The sequence below is a fragment of the Erpetoichthys calabaricus genome, chromosome 6 (genome assembly GCF_900747795.2).
Source record: "Erpetoichthys calabaricus chromosome 6, fErpCal1.3, whole genome shotgun sequence".
Classification (NCBI taxonomy): domain Eukaryota; kingdom Metazoa; phylum Chordata; class Cladistia; order Polypteriformes; family Polypteridae; genus Erpetoichthys; species Erpetoichthys calabaricus.
The window spans coordinates 198,017,588-198,036,477 of NC_041399.2; the positions used below are offsets into that span (position 1 = coordinate 198,017,588).

Genomic DNA, 18,890 nt, shown 5'->3' on the forward strand with positions numbered 1-18,890 from the left:
CGTTCATTTTGAACGAATCTTTAATGTGACTCGGGAAGAACGAGTCGTCTCGTGGGAGTGATGCGTTCAGTTGCGCATGCGCATTTGCGCAACTTTCTATAGTTTTTTCGAGTCTTCGGATTTTTCGAGTCGTTCGTTCATCACGTGACAGCCCCATAAGCTTAACCAACTCAGTCTGAGCCGGAAAGAGAATTGATTAGTTCATCTCTCAAGTCTTCGGGTTTGAGTCGTTCGTTCGTCACGTGACAGCCCCATAAGCTTAACCAACTCAGTCTGAGCCGGAAAGAGAATTGATTAGTTCATTCCTCGAGTCTTTCGAGTCGTTCGTTCTTTTGTCACGTGACCACTTACCGGCTCAGTAGTAGCGAATCATAGACTAAAGACCCAGGTAAACAATGAATTAATATTTTCTGTTACTTATAGCATTATAGTTTTGTCTTGTTTGTAGTGTGATCAACATTTGTGTAAGCTGTAGATGTGTTAGGGAGGTAACAGGTAACATTTTAATTATATTTTGCTAAAATGAACGAAATGACTCGAAAAAAGATTCATTCATTTTGCTGAACGAGACTCAAAGGTCCAAGTCGGTAAAATGATCCGAACTTCCCATCACTACTGTGTTGGTTTGCAGTCCAGCAAATGCTTAATCTTTCTGTCAATAGCACTTTGACTCCTCTGTGGAAGGTCCTTCCCCTTCATGCACCTTCTTCCAATTGACTCACCCTGGACTCTCTTGCTCCTAGCCAACCCCCCTCTTCTCTGCTCCCTAGAGCTCCATGAAATCCTTCATTTGCTTAACCCATGGCTCCTTCAGAAAACATGTTGCTCAGCAGCCGTCCTTCTACATGGCTCTCTGAAATTATAGACAGGTCATTACAATATATTTAGTGTCTAAAATATTTCAACTAAAGAATGTTTTAGAGAAATAAGCAACGTACAGTTGGAAAATATTTCCAAATATAAATGTGGAACAAAGCACACTTTGCAATGTCCTTGGGAGTTAATAAACATTTTTAGTGAAATGCTCAATGTGTGTAATGCACAATCTACATTGCAGAAGGGTATTTAATGTGCTGTTTTAAATCACACTTTACAGAATCACAATGATTATGCTTGAATTAATTTGTGTTTGCGTCTGTTCATCAAACAAGCTCGGAAAAGCGTTTTTTGTCAACTTGTGCTGTGTGAAAATGCTGCATTTATTAACCCATCAAAATTCATTAAAATTTAATTTTTTTAAAATTTTTACTGTAAATACCACTTCACATCTGCATAGTTCTGAGCCCCTGGAAGACACTGAGATGAGCAAATGATAAATGCTTGGAAAGATTTGATGTTTTGCCTCCTCCTATTCACACAGATGCAGCACCATGATGGAGTTAGACTACTACTGCTTTTATAGCTCTATTGTTTCAGCTTCAAAGCCTGTGTCCGTACACAGCCTATGTGGAGTCTGCATGTTCTTTCATGTTTGTGTGGGTTTTCCACACAGTCATAGCTTTTCATTATGCTTTGCTGCCTGCATATGTGCTACCACATTAAGCAAATGTTCAAAGTGAGTTTTCTCAAAGTGGGATCGATTTTACTTCCTGGATGACCACACGGACTGCTAAGTTTTGCTCCAACTAAGTCTTTAATCTGAAGCTAACTCAACCTTAAAATCCTGTTTATTTCGAACTCATATTTTTGTTTTTCTTGACTTAATGGTTAGGCTGAAAACAGTGGTTTTAAAACATTGTTGCTTTAGGTGTGTATTTTATCAAAGATGCTTTTACAACTTTCATTAAACAGGCAGGTTTGTAACATATTCCTTCATTTATCTTACTATGGGTACTCTAAGTGACAAAACAAACCTAACACTAATGTGATATTAGTGTTGGCTGCTATGAACTACATGAACCACTTCAAACTACTTTTGGAGTAGACTGAGCAAGAGTCTGGAGTTCTTTGGAAGGGATACAGCATAATTCATTCTTAAGGCTGGGTATATACTTAAACGTTATGTGACGTGTGCGGTTGTGGATGGTGCTGCTACCCAAGCTGTGTACTGACTATACTTGTGGATATACCTTATGTAAATCTGGAGGATTCCACTAGGTGGCAGTGTGAGACATCATCACGGTGAGAAAACAACTTACGGTTTTGTTATGTTATGAGTTGAGGGAAGAAAGGTGTTACAGATAAAAATTCTTTGCATTCTGATACTGTTTTGAAGGTGCAAAAAAGAAATGGCAAAAGTGACACAAAAGATTGTACGTGAGACCTTTAAATGTATCGCGTCATTATGATGGGGAATATACAACCCTTGTATTGCTTATGCGAGAAATGGATGAAGGAAAGCACCATGAATACTTTTGCATGTCAAAATTTAAGTGTGACGATTTTCTTCACACCATTCATCATACATCGAAGATCACACATTGATCCTGTTGGAGCTGCAATGCGGCTTGCCACCACACTGCATTATCTTGCAACAGCTGAATCCTCACTTCTTTTCTTGGACATTTTCCACATTACACGGATGTACAGTATATGTCTCAAATTTGCTTCCATTTTGCCTTACACTTTTCTACATAAACTTTCAAAGAGCTGGCAATTTGATGCCAGCTGTTCTGACAGGCATGGCTGTCACTATAGAGATGCTGATAGTTAACAATGATGCTGATGTCACATACCAACTTGAACACGCAGTACCACTGAAATTGTTTCTGGTACTATCGTGCTGATTTCTAACGATGTGCTCAGAGGACACGCGCTGGGTATGTGTGGCAGTGTTACGATGCATGTGTGTAAGCGTTTTAAGCATCAGGTATAAACCCGGATTTAGACATTCCATTATGGAGTGCTTTGGCAATAGGGGGTACAAAACACCTTTAGTGTCACTTTAGAATCTCCCATAAGGGCTGTTTGCCACGGGTTGACAATGGCTCTCTCAATTTCTTTTCTGCTTATGTATTTGGCTGTTTTTTTAATGAATTCTTTTGTTTTATGTTACTGTTTCCTGTCTTTTTATATTGGATCATGTACTAATTAGTATTTTCTCACTTATTAGTCATTTTATATTGTCTTCTTGAGCCCAAAGGGGTTGGCACACCCTGATGTGTTAGATATAGGGACCCCTTTTCAACCTATATAAGGCCTGAGACGCACCATTAATTCCTGTTTGTTTCATTTGGCTCCCTCTTTCTGGATTTCCTGTTCTTATTTTTGAGATTCATTTTAAATTTTGGATTTTTGAACATTCTTGTTTCTGGTTTTTGGTAATAGCTTTTTGGACTTTATTTTTATTCTCCTGGGTTGTTTTTGCTTATGTATTTTGCACTACTTTACCACTGAACATACATTTTTAGGTTTAGTGAGTTTACCATATTTTTTAGGAAATGGCCATGGTTTCATCATTGGCTTATTTGTCTTTTCTTTGCATTTATGCATTTTGTCATCTTTTGCGTCAAATTGTGTAATTTAAGATTTCTTTCTGTTTGTTTATTATTGAAGATTGTTTTTTTTTATGATTATTTCTTTTTTCTGTATTATGTTAATAATTAGACATTTATTCTTTGTGTTCTGTACCCTGTTCTGAGTAAATGAAGCCTAAGGAGGAGGGACCACCTGTTGCTAGCGGAATGCTACTTAAAAGCAGAGCAAATCACAAGATGGTTGCTGTGGCATTCAGTTCTTCTTCTGACTTTACAGCTCTCCATGGATTTTGAATTTGTTGATAAATCTTTATATCTTTAGGCCCGCACAATAAATATTTTTATAAACCTTCAAATATAAAAGAACATTATTTTATCATTGAGGACCAAGGAGTGTTATTATTTCTCCAGTGATATTATGAATTTAATTTCTTGTTGTCTCTGTACGGTCTGAAAAGCTTGCTCCTAGGTTTTAAGTAAGGTTGATTTTGGTAAATGTATGCCTCATGTGAGCTTGGAAGCATACTTATAAAGGTTCCTGTACCTATTATGTACAGATGACAATAATAAGATTTTTTTTTTCTTTTTTACTGTTTTTAGGGATTCTTGCCAATCCTTTATCAGTGGTGCCAATTTGTACATCTGTTATTCCTGACTCCCCATGTTGTTAAGACGCTCATGCCTAACATCACTGCTGCTCCCTTTACAGGGCCCATAAAAATGTTTTTGTTATGCAACTTGGAACCCCAGTGGATTTACTTTGGCTTTTCTGACACTAATCAACAACAACAAAAAAACTGTAATGTAACAGTGAAACCAGATTATTGAAAAAATATATAAATTAATTACAAATATAAAACACAAAATAATTAAGCATTTAAGTATTTAACACGCTTTAATATAACATACCTAAATCATCACTGGTGTAGCCAATTGGTTTCAGAAGTCACATAATTAGTTCAAATGAGATCACCTGCCTGGGGTTTCAATTGATTGCCATATGCATACACTTCTGAATAAGGAAGATCAACTTGTGGGGAGTCAGTATGGTAGGCTAACCTACATTATTTAGACACAAGAACACACCTACCATGTTTCCCCAAAAATAGGACCTACTCCGAAAATAAGCCCTAGTATGATTTTCAGGCTGCTCTGTAATATAAGCCCTACCCCAAAAATAAGCCCTAGTCAAGATTGTCAGCTGAAAAGTAAGGCGCCTAAGGTCAGGTTTATACTTCACACGATGCGACGCGTGTGCCCGAAACATCCATTAAATTCTGAGGATACCTTGCCATAATATCTTTGAAAAGGATGTTTAATGATTACATCCATCAATTCAGGGATGCGCCCATTCCAGCAGCATTGTCGCAAGACAGAAACAAAATCTCTGGACGGGGCGTCAGCTCATCGCAAGGTGAACACAAGCACACACATACCCTAACATCATTGTAGCTTCACCAAATCCCCAAACCTTCATGTCTTTGGATGGAAAACTGAGCACACTGTGGAAATCCACCAGGAAAACATGCAAACTCCAGGCTCCAGGATCACAAGGGACGTGACGCCCTGCGAGACAGCAGCACTACCACTGTGCCACCCCATGTGTGTAACTATTAACAGTATTCATTATTTAAATGAAGTTAACGATTTATCTGTAAAATGTAACATACATATTTTTAATGCATTGCATCATGAAAGTGATATCAAGTATAAATCTAAGAATTCTAAATGTGCAGAGAGCTGGAATATCAGAAATTTAATGTGTTCTGTGTGGCGATGCTGCTGTCAGGTCAGGAGGAAACCCAAGAAGCGCATAGCGATTTAACAACTGGGTTGGTTTTAAGATGACGTTTACGATGGTCTGCTTTAATTGATAAAGTAAACTACAATGTTAAAGCCAAAATTTCCACTTTAATCACAAAATAGACATTTTTATTATGTCTTTATTTATTTTTTCTCTGTGGCTCAAATAAGCTGCTGTACATTCTGATGGTATTGTAAAGGTGCAAAAAAAGACGGCACAGAAGATGGTATGTGAGACTTTTAAAATATATCGTGTCATTACTTTGGGGAATACGCGACGCTTGAATATCAAAGCACCACGAATGCATTTGTATGTCGGGATTTTGCTTCACCACATCCAACCATTCATCAAACATCGACCCTGGAGGATCCTAAAAGCAGCTGGAGTAGCAAGAATTTCAGGCTGAAATTCAGGGTTTGAATTTGGATAGTTATGATGATATTCCAGAAGAAGATGACATGACTGTATTTGGATAAATATATATTGTACATGAATAAATATAAGATATCCCCCGAAAATAAGCCCTAGTGCATCTTTTGGAGCAAAAATTAATATAAGACCCTGTCTTATTTTCGGGGAAACACAGTAGCAACCCTGTAAAAAGGGGAATAAAAGGCACAAGTCAGGGAATGGAGACCAGAAAATATCCAGAAGACTAGTGAGGGAGGCCACCAAAAGATTTCTGAGAACTCTGAAGTGAAAAGTGAAAGTGGCGGAGATTTGTGAGACTGTACAGACAACAACCGCTGTGCAGGTGTTTCTCCAGTCACAGCTTTATGGCAGAGTGGCAGAAGGCATATAGGAGACTCTTAAGTCAGCTGGAAGAAGGTTATATGGCCTGAAGTCACCAACATGTATTATGTATTTTCAATTAGATTAAATGCCATATTTGAAAGCTGCACATTAAAAACATGTCATCTCCACCGTGAAGCATGCTGATGGCAGCATTAGGCTGTAAGAATGGGTCTCTGCAGTAAATTCTGGAGTGCTGGTGGAGACAAATGAAGAAGATGAATACTTATATGATAAGATATTGTGTGTTTTATATTTGTTGTTAATTTATACCACTTTGCAGAGATCCATTGTCCATTTGAAATCAAACAGTATTTTTATGATGATCAGTGTGAAAAGAGCCAAATTAAATCCACTGTGATTCAGATGCTTTATAACAACGTCCAAGCGGACGAATACTTTTAATAGGCACTGTATAAATTTAAGATACAGATTGTTTACATTCTGAACTTTATTTTTCAAAGAAAAGACTAGACTTGGTAGTGCAAAAAAAAAACGTAGCTTTTTGAGCATACCATCTGCAAGAACAGGTGATTCATCTGGAGCTAAGCATGTTTGGGCCCAGCCAGTTCTTGGGTGAGAGACCATCTAGGAAAATCTTTGGTTGCTGCTGGAAGAGGCAATCAGGGGATGCTTACTCTGTAGTCTGTGTGGATCCCAGTGCCTCAGTGCAGCGATGTGGACACTATGCTGAAAAATTTTGTCTTTTTTCAGGTGAGACATCAAACCGAGATCCTGACTCTCCCTATGGTCACAAAACATCCCTGAGCATCTTTCGAAAAGAGTATGGTTTTTCCCGATATCCTCGCTAAACTGCCCAACATAGCCTCATCTATTGTGGCCCTCTAATCATCCCCTGTCTCTAACTGGCTAATTATTTCTCTTACCCCATCACCACCTAATAGCTAATGTGTGGTGAGTGTACTGGTGCAAGAATGGCTACCATCACATTATCCAACTGTATGCTATACATTGGTGGTGGTTGCCTATGTAAATCACTTTGAGTAATCGGAAAAGCGCTACATAAATAAAATTATCATTATTATTATCTTCTTTTGTTTTTATATTTGTTTTTGGTTGAAAGTCTTGTCTGACAAATGACTGCTGATCCTGTTTTGCCATTGACTTTGGTTATTGTTCTTTTTTGTATATTTATTGCCCTTGCCTGTCTAACCACTCTATTCAATTTCCCCTAAAAAACTTCTTGGCACTTTGAAATAAATATATTTTTTTTTGTTTTGCACTTTGTACAAGCATTACAACTTGTCTCTGTTCTTCAAGGAACATCAGCAAGCCATGTGGTTTTCATCACTGAAGCTCCCAAAAAGAGTGGAAATTCATTGATTTACATAAAAGCCAATCTGCATTTCTTTATTGTTTGGGAGCTAATTAAAGTTAAAAAATACAATTTAGGCATGGATCTCAAAAGTGAAGCAATTAAAATTAGGGTAAAAGTTAGCAGAATTAATCACTAACTAATGTGCCTTACAGCCACAGCAGCCCTCTGGGATCTGAGTTTGACACTCCTGCTCTAAACCAAACAATCATAAATTTCAAATAAACATGAAGTCGTCAATAAGGATAGGATACTGGTGAAGTCGTTAGAGCAGCTGCCTCACAGTTCCAGAGTGCTGGTTTCAAATGCCAGAGCTGCATTGTTTGTATACTGTAAGTTTGCACTCTCTCTTGCTGACTATGTGGTGTTCTTGTTTTTTTTCTTACATCCCAAAATATGTGTGTTAGGGGAACTCTCAACTGTAAATTGGCATTGTGTCAATATGTGTATGTGCATTAGTGTACCCTGCAATGGACTGCCATCTCATCCAGGGGCTTCCTTAAAGTGCGGCACCCTGTGCTGCTAGGGATTAGCTTTGGCCCCCACAATCCTGAACTCAAATAAGCAGGCAGTGAAAATAAATAGATGAATTTGCATTTTTAAAGTGAATTATTCTATAATATTTTGTGAAAGAACTAAAACCTATACTCATATGATGTATACTCTGCTGCATTTGCAAAGGGACCTGGATCAGATAGCACTCGCAGATCTTTCTCTTTAAGTCAGCACTGGCCAGGCACCATAAAGAATGCAGGAATTTTAATTAAGGGGTTCCTTAAAGCTAATTGAGGTGGTCTCCCACAACAGCTTTAAATTACTGCCTGTAAGGGCCAGCCATCCACCAGGTGGTTCCTATTACAGCACATATTGGACCCTGGGGTTGTTTCTTTCAGAAGTCCTAAGAACAAAAGTTTCAGTTTGTGATTCACATTAGGATTTGGCCAACAAACAATGCAAAGAGCAGATCTTCTGGTTATCCCCTCGGGCACTCAGTAACAGACACCATTATTATCAGCATCTCCTCCCACTTCCTTAGGTCTGAGCAGCCCAGCTTGTAGATATTGTCTCTGTGTGCCTCTACATGAAAATGGCCTGCTTGTTACAAGTCAAATGCAAACCTATAAAATATAAAGGAGGGAAACTTGAAAATGTGTTCACTACAAAACCTGTAACTAAAACATATTGAATACAGTAGATGATGGTTCAAATGGCAACAATGTGATTACCCAAAGTGGTAAAGGAACTAGTGCTGCTGCCTTGCATCCCCAAGCATCTGGATTCAGTTTACAATCTGGTCACTGTACTCCCTGCATGTCAATAGTGATGTTAAACAGGCATATTTCCATTCACATACAGTTTTGCAAAACTGACATTAAAATTTGTTCTGCAGGCACTTGCGCAATTAAAAGATGTGAAACTCACTGAAATCAGTTTTTTATTCTCTAGATCTGCAACTGCCTAGGCCATAAAAGAAGCAGGAGCTACGTACAGACCATCTATCATCTGACATACAGCATTGGCTTCTAGGGGTAATTGCAGAATTCAACTCTAGACTGCGATGTAATGATGTAATTACTTTTAGAAGTATTTGATTGGAAAATTGTCTTAATTGAATTCATTGGGCCTACTTTTAGAGCCAGTGCCTTCTTAATTTTCATACAATGGGAAAATCTAAGCAATTCAGCCAAGTCCTCAGAGAAAACATTGTTGAACTCTACAAGTCTGGTTCCTCCTAAGGAGCAATTTCCAAAAGGGAACTAAAAAAACTGATGGGACCATGAGCTTCTGTTCAAACAACTGTAAGAAAAAATCTGGGGACCACACAGGCAATGCATTGTTCAGGAAAGAGGCACAAAAAAAGGGAAGAACAAACTTTGTTGAGAAAGGTTCGATTGAACCCCAAGACAACAACAAAGGTAATGATGAAGGATCGACCAAGTATCCATCATTATTTACGTTCATCATGCACCATGGCCTGAACAGATTGTTGTGCAAGGAAGAAGTTTCTACTCCAAGACTGACATAAGAAAGTTACAATGCAGTTTGCAGGTGATCACCAGGACAAAGACCTGGGGCCTCATGCATAACGCCGTGCATAGAATTCACACTATAACATGGCGTGCGGACCAAAGCGGAAATGTGCTTACGCACAAAAAAATCCAAATGCATAAATCTGTGCGAACTCCGTGAAAAACCCGAACTACAAAGAGGACTATTTCATTTATGTTAGGTAGAATGCCCAAAGGGGACTGGGCGGTCTCGTGGCCTGGAACCCCTACAGATTTTATTTTTTTCTCCAGCCTTCTGGAGTTTTTTTTTTGTTTTTTCTGTCCACCCTGGCCATCGGACCTTACTCCTTTCTATGTTAATTAATGTTGTCTTATTTTAATTTCTTATTTTGTCTTTTATTTTTCTTCTTTCCATTATGTAAAGCACTTTGAGCTACTTTTTGTATGAAAATGTGCTATATAAATAAATGTTGTTGTTGTTGTTGAACTTCCACGTTCTTCTGCTCCATAAATCCCGGTCAGCGTGAAAAGTAACGCACGTGCACGCACCTGCTGTCCCACCCCAACTCCTCCCAGAATTACGTCTCTTTGAATATACAAATCAATATAAATAGCCCTTAAGATCAGCCTTCTGTGTAAAAGACAATGGGAAAAACACTGGGAAAACTAGAAGAATTTCAGTGAATACCAAGTGGAGTCAAAGAAAAACATACTATTTGTTAGTTTAAACAGTGATATAATCAACAAAAGAAAGCTGATCGAGTGACATAGCATGTCGGAGAAACTCGAAAGCTCAAGTTCACAAAGTCGCACAGTGTACGAAATAAAAAAGAAGTTGTCACATATCAAAGTCACCGTGAAAAGACAAGTCGTAGCCCAACGTCTGAGTGTCATGTGAAAGCTTATTAGGGTACAGATAAAAAAAGGGCACACAGTGGGAAAAAAGCAGGAAATGTCAACTTTAACCTTGAAATTTTCACTTTAATCACATAGTTTATTTTGTCATTAAAGTAGAACATCATAAACTTCATCTTAAAATCATTTAATTTACTAGTTTCTCAAATCCCATCGTATCTAAAGTAGCATGTTAAATGCTTTGTTTTGTATTTGATCTTCTATGTGCTCTATGTTTGTGAATCACTACATGCTTCCGGTCTTTCTCTTCCTCCAACAGGAAACAGACTCCATTACATTCATAATATTACAGCTCTCTGAATAATTAAAATGCTGAGATGTATACGTGATATCATTTTCATGATGATAGGAGTTAAAGCATGTTATTAAACATGGGAACACGGTGGCGCAGTGATTGTTCATGCCTCACGCAAGATGCTTGCTGCACCATGCGCAACCTTCGATTAAATACTTTATTGCAGCAGTACTGTCTCTTTCAAACGTACTAACCTCCAATTCCTGTCCTTACTTTTCTTTCTCCAAATATCCAATCGCCGCACAATCAGCTCTGTAAGCTTAGAACGCCGATTCTTCAAAACTTTTAAGGAACATTGAAATATCTTTGTAGTACATATTTAATTATTCTATCCATCTGTCCTTCCAGTGTTGCACCAGCCACAGCAAGAATACAATGCAAGGCAGGAACAATCCATGAATGGAGCGCCAGCGCCTCGCTAGCGCAGCGGCACCGTGTCCTCACATGTTTAATTATTAACAATATAGATTATTTAAATTAAGTTAAAGTTGTATCTGTATAATATAATAAACATATTTTGCTGCATTTCATCTTAAAAATTATGTCATCATATGTAAATACACACTTTATAAAGTGGTTCAGGTTGTGCAATATTATAACTGTATTGCAAGTTTACAGTGAGGTAATTGTACTTATAGGTACAAACAGTTCTACAAGGAGCACTTGATGGATTGATTGAGTGCGTTTAGAGCTCTTGGGATGAAACTGTTTCTGAACCGCGAGGTCAGTACAGGAAAGGCTCTGAAGCATTTGCCGTGTGAGAGCAGTTCAAATAGCGCATGGCTGAGGCAGCATTTGCTTGATGCTGTATACCGATAATTCTCTTTCCAAGCAGCTGCTGTAGATCTGTGATTCCCCACTCAGATACAGTGATATAAATACTCCGAGTGGTGCAGTGAAAGTAATATGGAAAATAATGATCCGCTGTGGCAACCCTTAACGGGAGCAGCTGAAAGAAGAAGAAGGTGCAGTGAGAGTAACAACGCTAAAGCAGATATTGTATTTAGAACAGTTTGACCATTCTGTGGACCATTATATTGTTACAGGTTAAATTACAATCAGATGCATTAAACTAATAAACAATATGTGGTTAATTTCAGTGTATTTATAAAGCCGCGTCAGGGATGTGGATATAAAAGAGAAAGGGTAACCACATAGGAACTGTAGCACTGCTTTAACACTGGATGCCACCAGTCTGTAAAACCGAGCACAGAACTTGCGTACGCCAGGGTATGAGCTACCGTGGAAATGTGTGTGGCTTTACGCCAAGTTTAGGTTTTATACATCGCAATTTGAAGGTGGAAACGTTCTTATGCAACATTTTTGTGCGTACGCACCGTTTATACATGAGGCTTCTCGTTTTTTGCAGGAGTGTTCTGTGGTCAGATGAAACAAAGATTGAACTGATTGGCCATAATAATCACTGCTATGTTTGGAAGGATGAAGCTTTTAAATGATATTCATTTCTAACTGTGAATCAATAGAGTGGTAGAATCAATTTATGGAGGTGTTTTGCTGGTAAAGGGACATTTCAAAAAATAAATAGTATTGTGAGGAAGAAGGATTATTCAGAAATTCTGAAGAAACACTTCAAGACATAAACCAGGAAGAAAACTAGGTCGCAAATTTGTCTTCCAGCAGGACAATGATTCTAAACATAACTCCAAAGTTGTAACAAAATAACTTAGAGAACACAGTGAAAATATTGGAGTGGGCATCGCAAAACCTTGACCCGAATCCCATAAAAAATTGTGGGCTGTACCAAAAAAACATGTCTGAGCAAGGAGGCCCACAAACCTAACTGACTTACACCAGCCCTGTCAAAAGAAAATGTCAAAAATGTCTTCCACATAATCTGAGAAGCTGGTGGAAGGTTATCCTAAGCATTACAGCCAAGTTAAGAAATTAAAAGGAAGTGCCACCAAAATACTAGTAAAATATATGTACACTTGTGACCAAATCAAAATTGGATATAATAAAGGATAACTAAACCTTTTTACCTTTTGTTTTGATAAATGCAAATAAAGTAGACACCCTAACTGACTTAACACAGGTAATGTATGGTGACATGGCATGCTTGGAGTTGTTAAAGCATTGAGTTTGAAAGTCTTTAGCCTAAGTGTATGGGAATGTTTGGCCTCAATCATATCTGATTGAGTGACATGCTATCTACTGTTAATTCTTGCCTTGAGCCCAAAGCATCTGGGAGAGCCCCCAGATGCCAGAGATCCTGCTTTGATATATGCAGGCTAAGAAAATAAATTAAAGACTCTTGTCTTATACAGTATCTAAATTAAATGGGGGTGATGATTCTTCAGTTTAATATGATGCACTGTTTCTAACAATAATGTGGGCAGATAGAATGCCCACCTTTAGTTACAGGATACTGAGATTATCACTTAAGAAATATTGTTTACAGCTTAAAGCATTTAATTTAATCATCACTTTATACACTCATTACATTACCTACATCCATTGTCTTAACTTGTGTGACATCCAAACCCAACCATTTTACAGCTCATGCATTGCAGGATTAATATATGCTTTACCTTTGGCCAGCATGTTTTAATGTGTGACTGTATTGCCATATAAATGTAATCAGAGAGCCTGGCATTAAGAACGATGTAAATGTCTACTTTATGTGACACTCACCTACACAGGACTTGCCATCCAGTGCCAGCACAAAGCCAGGCTCACAAGTGCAGGAAAAAGAACCCAAGGTATTCAAGCAGCTTGCATGCTCAGAGCATGCCTGCAGTCCCGTCACCTGGGCCAGCTGACACTCGTCCACATCTGGAATGACAAATGAAGGAGGGAAATAAGAAACAGCAAAGTAGGGGAAAATTACAGGAAAAGTGAAAGGACAATATAAAAAAATTGCCATGATGGCAAAGACAACTGATTGAGAAAATGTTAGGCTGAGGGAAGAAGATCTGGTGAGTGGTCAGAGAACATCGAAATGGGCACAAGCTCACCACCAGAAAGGAGACCTGTTTTGTTTTCACTTATAAGCTGTTTTACCCCTTTTTAATGGCTTAGATTCCTTCCATTCCTTAGTTTTTTATGTATGTTGAAAGCACTGTTTTATTCCTCTATTAATTGTTAGTATGTTCATTAAGAAAGGCACAAGTGAATGAGTGCCTACTAATCAGATGCTCAGAGACATGGGCACTGCTAAGTTGGCAAAGGACAAAGTGATGCCCTACAAAGAATCGACGGAACAGGGAAACTCCTGCTGTGAGGAAGGGCAACTAGAAGGCAATAGGCAGCAGCATCAAGTGAGGTGGGTCAAAAGTAAAATGAAGACACCTGGTGCCACTTTGGGGAGTTTTAGCCCAGTGTTCTCCTACTCAGTCACTGTCCATATTGAGTTTGCATATTTTCTGCAGGTACACCAGTAACCGTTCTTATCTATGACATCATAACCCATTGAAGCTCCACCTGCTGTGCCTGACAAGGATTAAAGAGAAAACCACCCAGCAGGATATATCATTTGATCACAGGTTCTCTTCTGGCACTAATAGAGGGCACCAAAATATTTATTTTCACTGAATTCTCCATCTTTTTATGTGAGCAAGCATGGCATTGGGAAACCTTTTGTGTTTTGACTGTGTATTTCTCCATTTACAATATACATACAGACATGGACAAATCTATTGGTACCCCTCCACAAAAAAAAACAAGAACCCACAATTGTCTCTGAAATAACTTGAAATCAAGAAATGTAATTGGCACCCATTTGTGTTTATTCTGTATTTAACCAAAAGTCAGACTTTGCTTTAGAGTTTTGATTCAACAGAATATTTTAAATAATAACACAAATGAAAATGGCATGGACAAAAATGATGAGATCCTTAACCTGATATTTTTTTGCACAACCTTTAGACATAATCACTTGTAAACAAGCGATGAATGGAGCTCTCCATGAGATTTCTGCACTTGTCCACTGGTAGTTTGGCCCACTCTTTCTGAGGAAACTGCTCTAGCTGTGTCAGGTTTAAAGGGGCTTTTCTTCAGACTGCATGTTTCAGTTCTTTCCATGGATGTTCGATAGGATTCAAATCAGAGCTCATAGAAGACCACACCGGAATTGTCCAATGTTTTGTTCTTAGCCATTCTTGGGTTCGTTTAGTTGTGTGTTTTGGCTCATTATCTTGATGGAGGGTCCAGGACTTGAGACTTGAGACAGAGCTTTTCGACACTGGGCAGTATATTTCACTCCAGAATGTCTTGAGATTTCATTGTTCCCTACATAAACTCAAAGCACCGCTAATACCTAACCTAGCCTCATCTGTGTTTCACAGCAGATATGGTGCTCTTTTCTTTAAAGCTTTATTTTCTCATTAGGGGACATAGAGCTGATGTGACTTGCCAGAAAGCTCCACTTTTGTCTCATTTCTCCAAAGGACATTTTTCCAGAAGCATTGTAGCTTCTCAATATGAATTTTAGGAAATTGAACTCTAGCTTTTGTGTGTTTCTCTTCAACAGTCGAGTCCTCCTGGGTCTTCTTCCATTGAGCTCACTATCACTCACACTGATGGACTTTAACCTTGGAGTTCAGCTTTTATCTCTTTGGACGTTATCCTTGGCTTTTTGTTTACCATTATCACTATCTTTCTTGGGCGGCACGGTGGCGCAGTGGGTAGCGCTGCTGCCTCGCAGTTGGGTGATCTGGGGACCTGGGTTCGCTTCCCGGGTCCTCCCTGTGTGGAGTTTGCATGTTCTCCCCGTGTCTGTGTGGGTTTCCTCCGGGCTCTCCGGTTTCCTCCCACAGTCCAAAGACATGCAGGTTAGGTGGATTGGCGATTCTAAATTGGTCCTAGTGTGTGCTTGGTGTGTGGGTGTGTTTGTGTGTGTCCTGCAGTGGGTTGGCACCCTGCCCGGGATTGGTTCCTGCCTTGTGCCCTGTGTTGGCTGGGATTGGCTCCAGCAGACCCCCGTGACCCTGTGTTCGGATTCAGCGGGTTGGAAAATGGATGGATGGATGGACTATCTTTCTTTCATGGACATTCCATGTTTGCATAGACCTTAAACAACTTAATAATATTTGCTACTGCTGTCACAGGAACAACAAGCTGCCTGGAGATGGTCTTCTAGCTTTAGCCTTTAACATACTCGCCTGTAATTTTCTTCTGATCTCCTCAGACAACTCTCTCCTTTCTCTGGTCCATGTTTAGTGAGTATTGTTGCTGACCACATCCATCTCTTTATGACCGCAGTGTGTCCATCTTTTGATGGCTGCTTCCAGCAGGATAACACGCCATGTCACAAAGCTCAAATCACCTCAGACTGGTTTCTTGAACATGACAATGAGTTCACTGTACTCAAATGGCCTCCACGGTCACCTGATCTAAATCCAACAGAGCACATTTAGGATGTTGTGGAGTGGGAGATTCCCATCATGGATGTGCAGCAAGTGTGTGATGCTATCATAACAATGTAGACCAAAATCCCTGAGGAATGTTTCCAGCACCTTGTTGAATCTATGCCATGAAAAATTCTGGAAATTCTGAAGGCAAAACAGGGTCCAACTTGGTTCTAGCAAGGTGTACGTAATACTGTAAAGTGGCTGGTAAGTTGTATATATAAATATGTAAGAGAGACGAGTTGTTTCATGTGGACAGTCAGACAGAGAAGGCAAACACTGTAGGTGCCTTTTCCATTATATGTGAATATACCAAAAAAAAATATTGTGTTAAATAAAATAAAGAAGAAAGTCCATCTGCAATTACTGAGGTCATATACATAGCTGAAAGCTTCCAATTAAAAGTTTTTAGAGACTATGCCAAATAATTTTACTGTTATTGTTACAGTATATTTGCAGATGGCTTTACCCAAGGTGGCTTACAATATCAGAATACACTGCTCAAAAACATTAAGGGAACACTGAAACATCCTAGTCTAACACCAAGTTATTTAAGCTTCAGGGATATCAATCTGTCCAGTTAGAAGGCTTAAGTGACAAAGAATCAAGTTCACCTGCTTTGATGAAAATGAAAGTGACAACAGGTGCACTGGAAAGGGAACAGCAAGACAACCCCCAAAAAGGGAATGGTTTTGTAGGTGGTGGTCACAGACAATTGTTCTCTCTTTATCCTACCTGACTGATTCTTATCTAGTTTTGCATTTTGCTAGTGTCCTTGTCACTACTGGTACCTGTAGCCGATTCAGGTTGCACAGGTAGCCCAGCTTCTCCTGGATGGCACATACATACATGCCGTTGCATGAAGGTTTGCTGTGTCTTCCAGCACAGTCTCAAGAGCATGGAGGAGATACCAGGAGACGAGCTGTTACACAAAGAGAGCTGGACAGGACTGTTTACGGGCATCAACCCAGCAGGAGGACTGGTATCTGCTCCTTTGTACAAGAAGGCACAGGAAGAGCACTGCCAGTGTCCTACAAAATGACTTCCATCCATCCATTTTCCAACCCGCTGAATCCGAACACAGGGTCACGGGGGTCTGCTGGAGCCAATCCCAGCTAACACAGGGTACAAGGCAGGAACCAATCCCGGGCAGGGTGCCAACCCACCGCAGGACACACACAAACACACCCACCCACACTAGGGCCAATTTAGAATCGCCAATCCACCTAACCAGCATGTCTTTGGACTGTGGGAGGAAACCGGAGCACCCGGAGGAAACCCACGCAGACACGGGGAGAACATAAAAACTCCATGCAGGGAGGACCCGGGAAGCGAACCCAGGTCCCCCAAGTGCGAGGCAGCAGTGCTACCCACTGCGCCACCATGCCACCACAAAATGACTTGAGATGGCTATTGGTGTGCATGTTTCTGGCCAAACTGTCAGAAACAGACTCCATGAGGGTGGGATGAGGGCCCAACATCCTGTAGTCAGACCTTTGCTAACAGCCATGCAGCTCGATTGGCTTTCGCTAGAGAATACTACAATTGGCAGGTCTGCCATTGGTGTCCTGTTCTCTTCACAGATGAAAGCAGGTTTACACTGAGCACATATGACAGACGTGAAAGAGTCTGTAGATGCTGTAGCATACATTATGCAGCCTGCAACATCATCCAGAATGACCAGCTTGGAGATGAGTCAGTGATTTAAATTTTTGACTTTGATTTTTGGTATGATGTTGAATCCAGCCATCAGTGGGTTGGTGATTTTGGTTCCATTGACCATTATTACATCATTTTGTTCTCATTGATTTTCCACTTAACACTATAAATTGTTTCATTACACGTCACCCCATGCTGGATTCTGGTTTAACCATAACTGCCTAGTATTCGGTGCCACGCTGGGGGTTAATGCCAAGGAGGTTCAATTGAAAAAGTTAAAGTACTTCAGTCTTTCTTCATAACTCATACCTCTCAGTGTTAGAATTAGTTTAATTGCTTTTCTTTTAACATTGTCCTTTTTTGTAATATGGAGACCAAATCTGTACAGAGTACTCCAGACGATACCTCAGTGGTGTGTTATAAAGCTTAAGCATAACCTTCCTTGATTTGTACACCACATACTGTGATAAATAACCAAGCATTCTGTTAGCCTTCTTCATGGCGTCTGTACCCTGTTGATAGTGAAGAGACCTTCATGATTCTCAAATTGTTCTCATAAAAGTCACTTTCAAGTTTCAAACTTCTCATTGTGTATTCGAATGTAATATCTCTACTTACTGGCTCACATATTCTAATTCCTGGAGTTATAACTAGTAAGACAGGATTAACAATTAGTGTGACTTTGACAATGACATACCTTCACAGCCAACTGCTCCCATCAGAAATCCTCTCTGGCACTTGCAATGGAATGAGCCTACAGTATTCACACAGCTACCATGGATTCCGCAGGGGCTTTTTTCTGACTTGCACTCATCAACATCTACAGTACAGAAAGCAAAAAAAGAAATGTAAATGAAAACAAAAATAAATTAAAAAGTCATCTAATTGTTTTTTGGCCTTAAGAACCTCCTCGAAGGAAATTCCTGCACAATAAAAAACAGACAGCAAACAGTGAAGATGAAGTCTGCAAGAGCACTAATGGACTGGTTCATTCAGTGAGTTAAAGAGAGAAAGAATAGTTGACAGAAAAAAAATTTACGGAGAGAAACAAAAAGCAACTTTCACAACACATAGAGCTAACACAAAGAATTAGAATAAACATCTTAACAACTAGTGCCCCTTCTCAGGACAAGCAGGATAATGGATGGATGGACCTTAAGTAACGTCCCTAAATGTGCCCTGTGTGAGTGTTTGGCTGTGAACGTGAATTATGCCCTGTCGTGTTTTGTATTCTGCCTTTTACCTGATTCAACTGGGATAGGATCTGCCCTGTATGTTTGTTAAATGCACAATGTGGT

At 39.5% G+C, this 18,890-nt stretch overlaps 2 protein-coding genes across 2 annotated transcripts in view; both read right to left on the minus strand.

The window, feature by feature from the left end:
* The window catches only part of LOC114653992 (alanine aminotransferase 2-like), a 493,749-nt gene that overhangs the window by 123,822 nt on the left and 351,037 nt on the right, over positions 1-18,890 (minus strand). The window lies entirely within an intron of this gene.
* The window catches only part of LOC114653783 (latent-transforming growth factor beta-binding protein 4-like), an 86,555-nt gene that overhangs the window by 50,202 nt on the left and 17,463 nt on the right, over positions 1-18,890 (minus strand). Inside the window, exons 5-6 of the mRNA XM_028804292.2 lie at positions 18,290-18,412; positions 13,220-13,360 (exon numbers count right to left, since the gene is read on the minus strand). Coding sequence (XP_028660125.2) covers positions 13,220-13,360; positions 18,290-18,412 — 264 coding nt within the window. The remainder of the gene's footprint in view (positions 1-13,219; positions 13,361-18,289; positions 18,413-18,890) is intronic.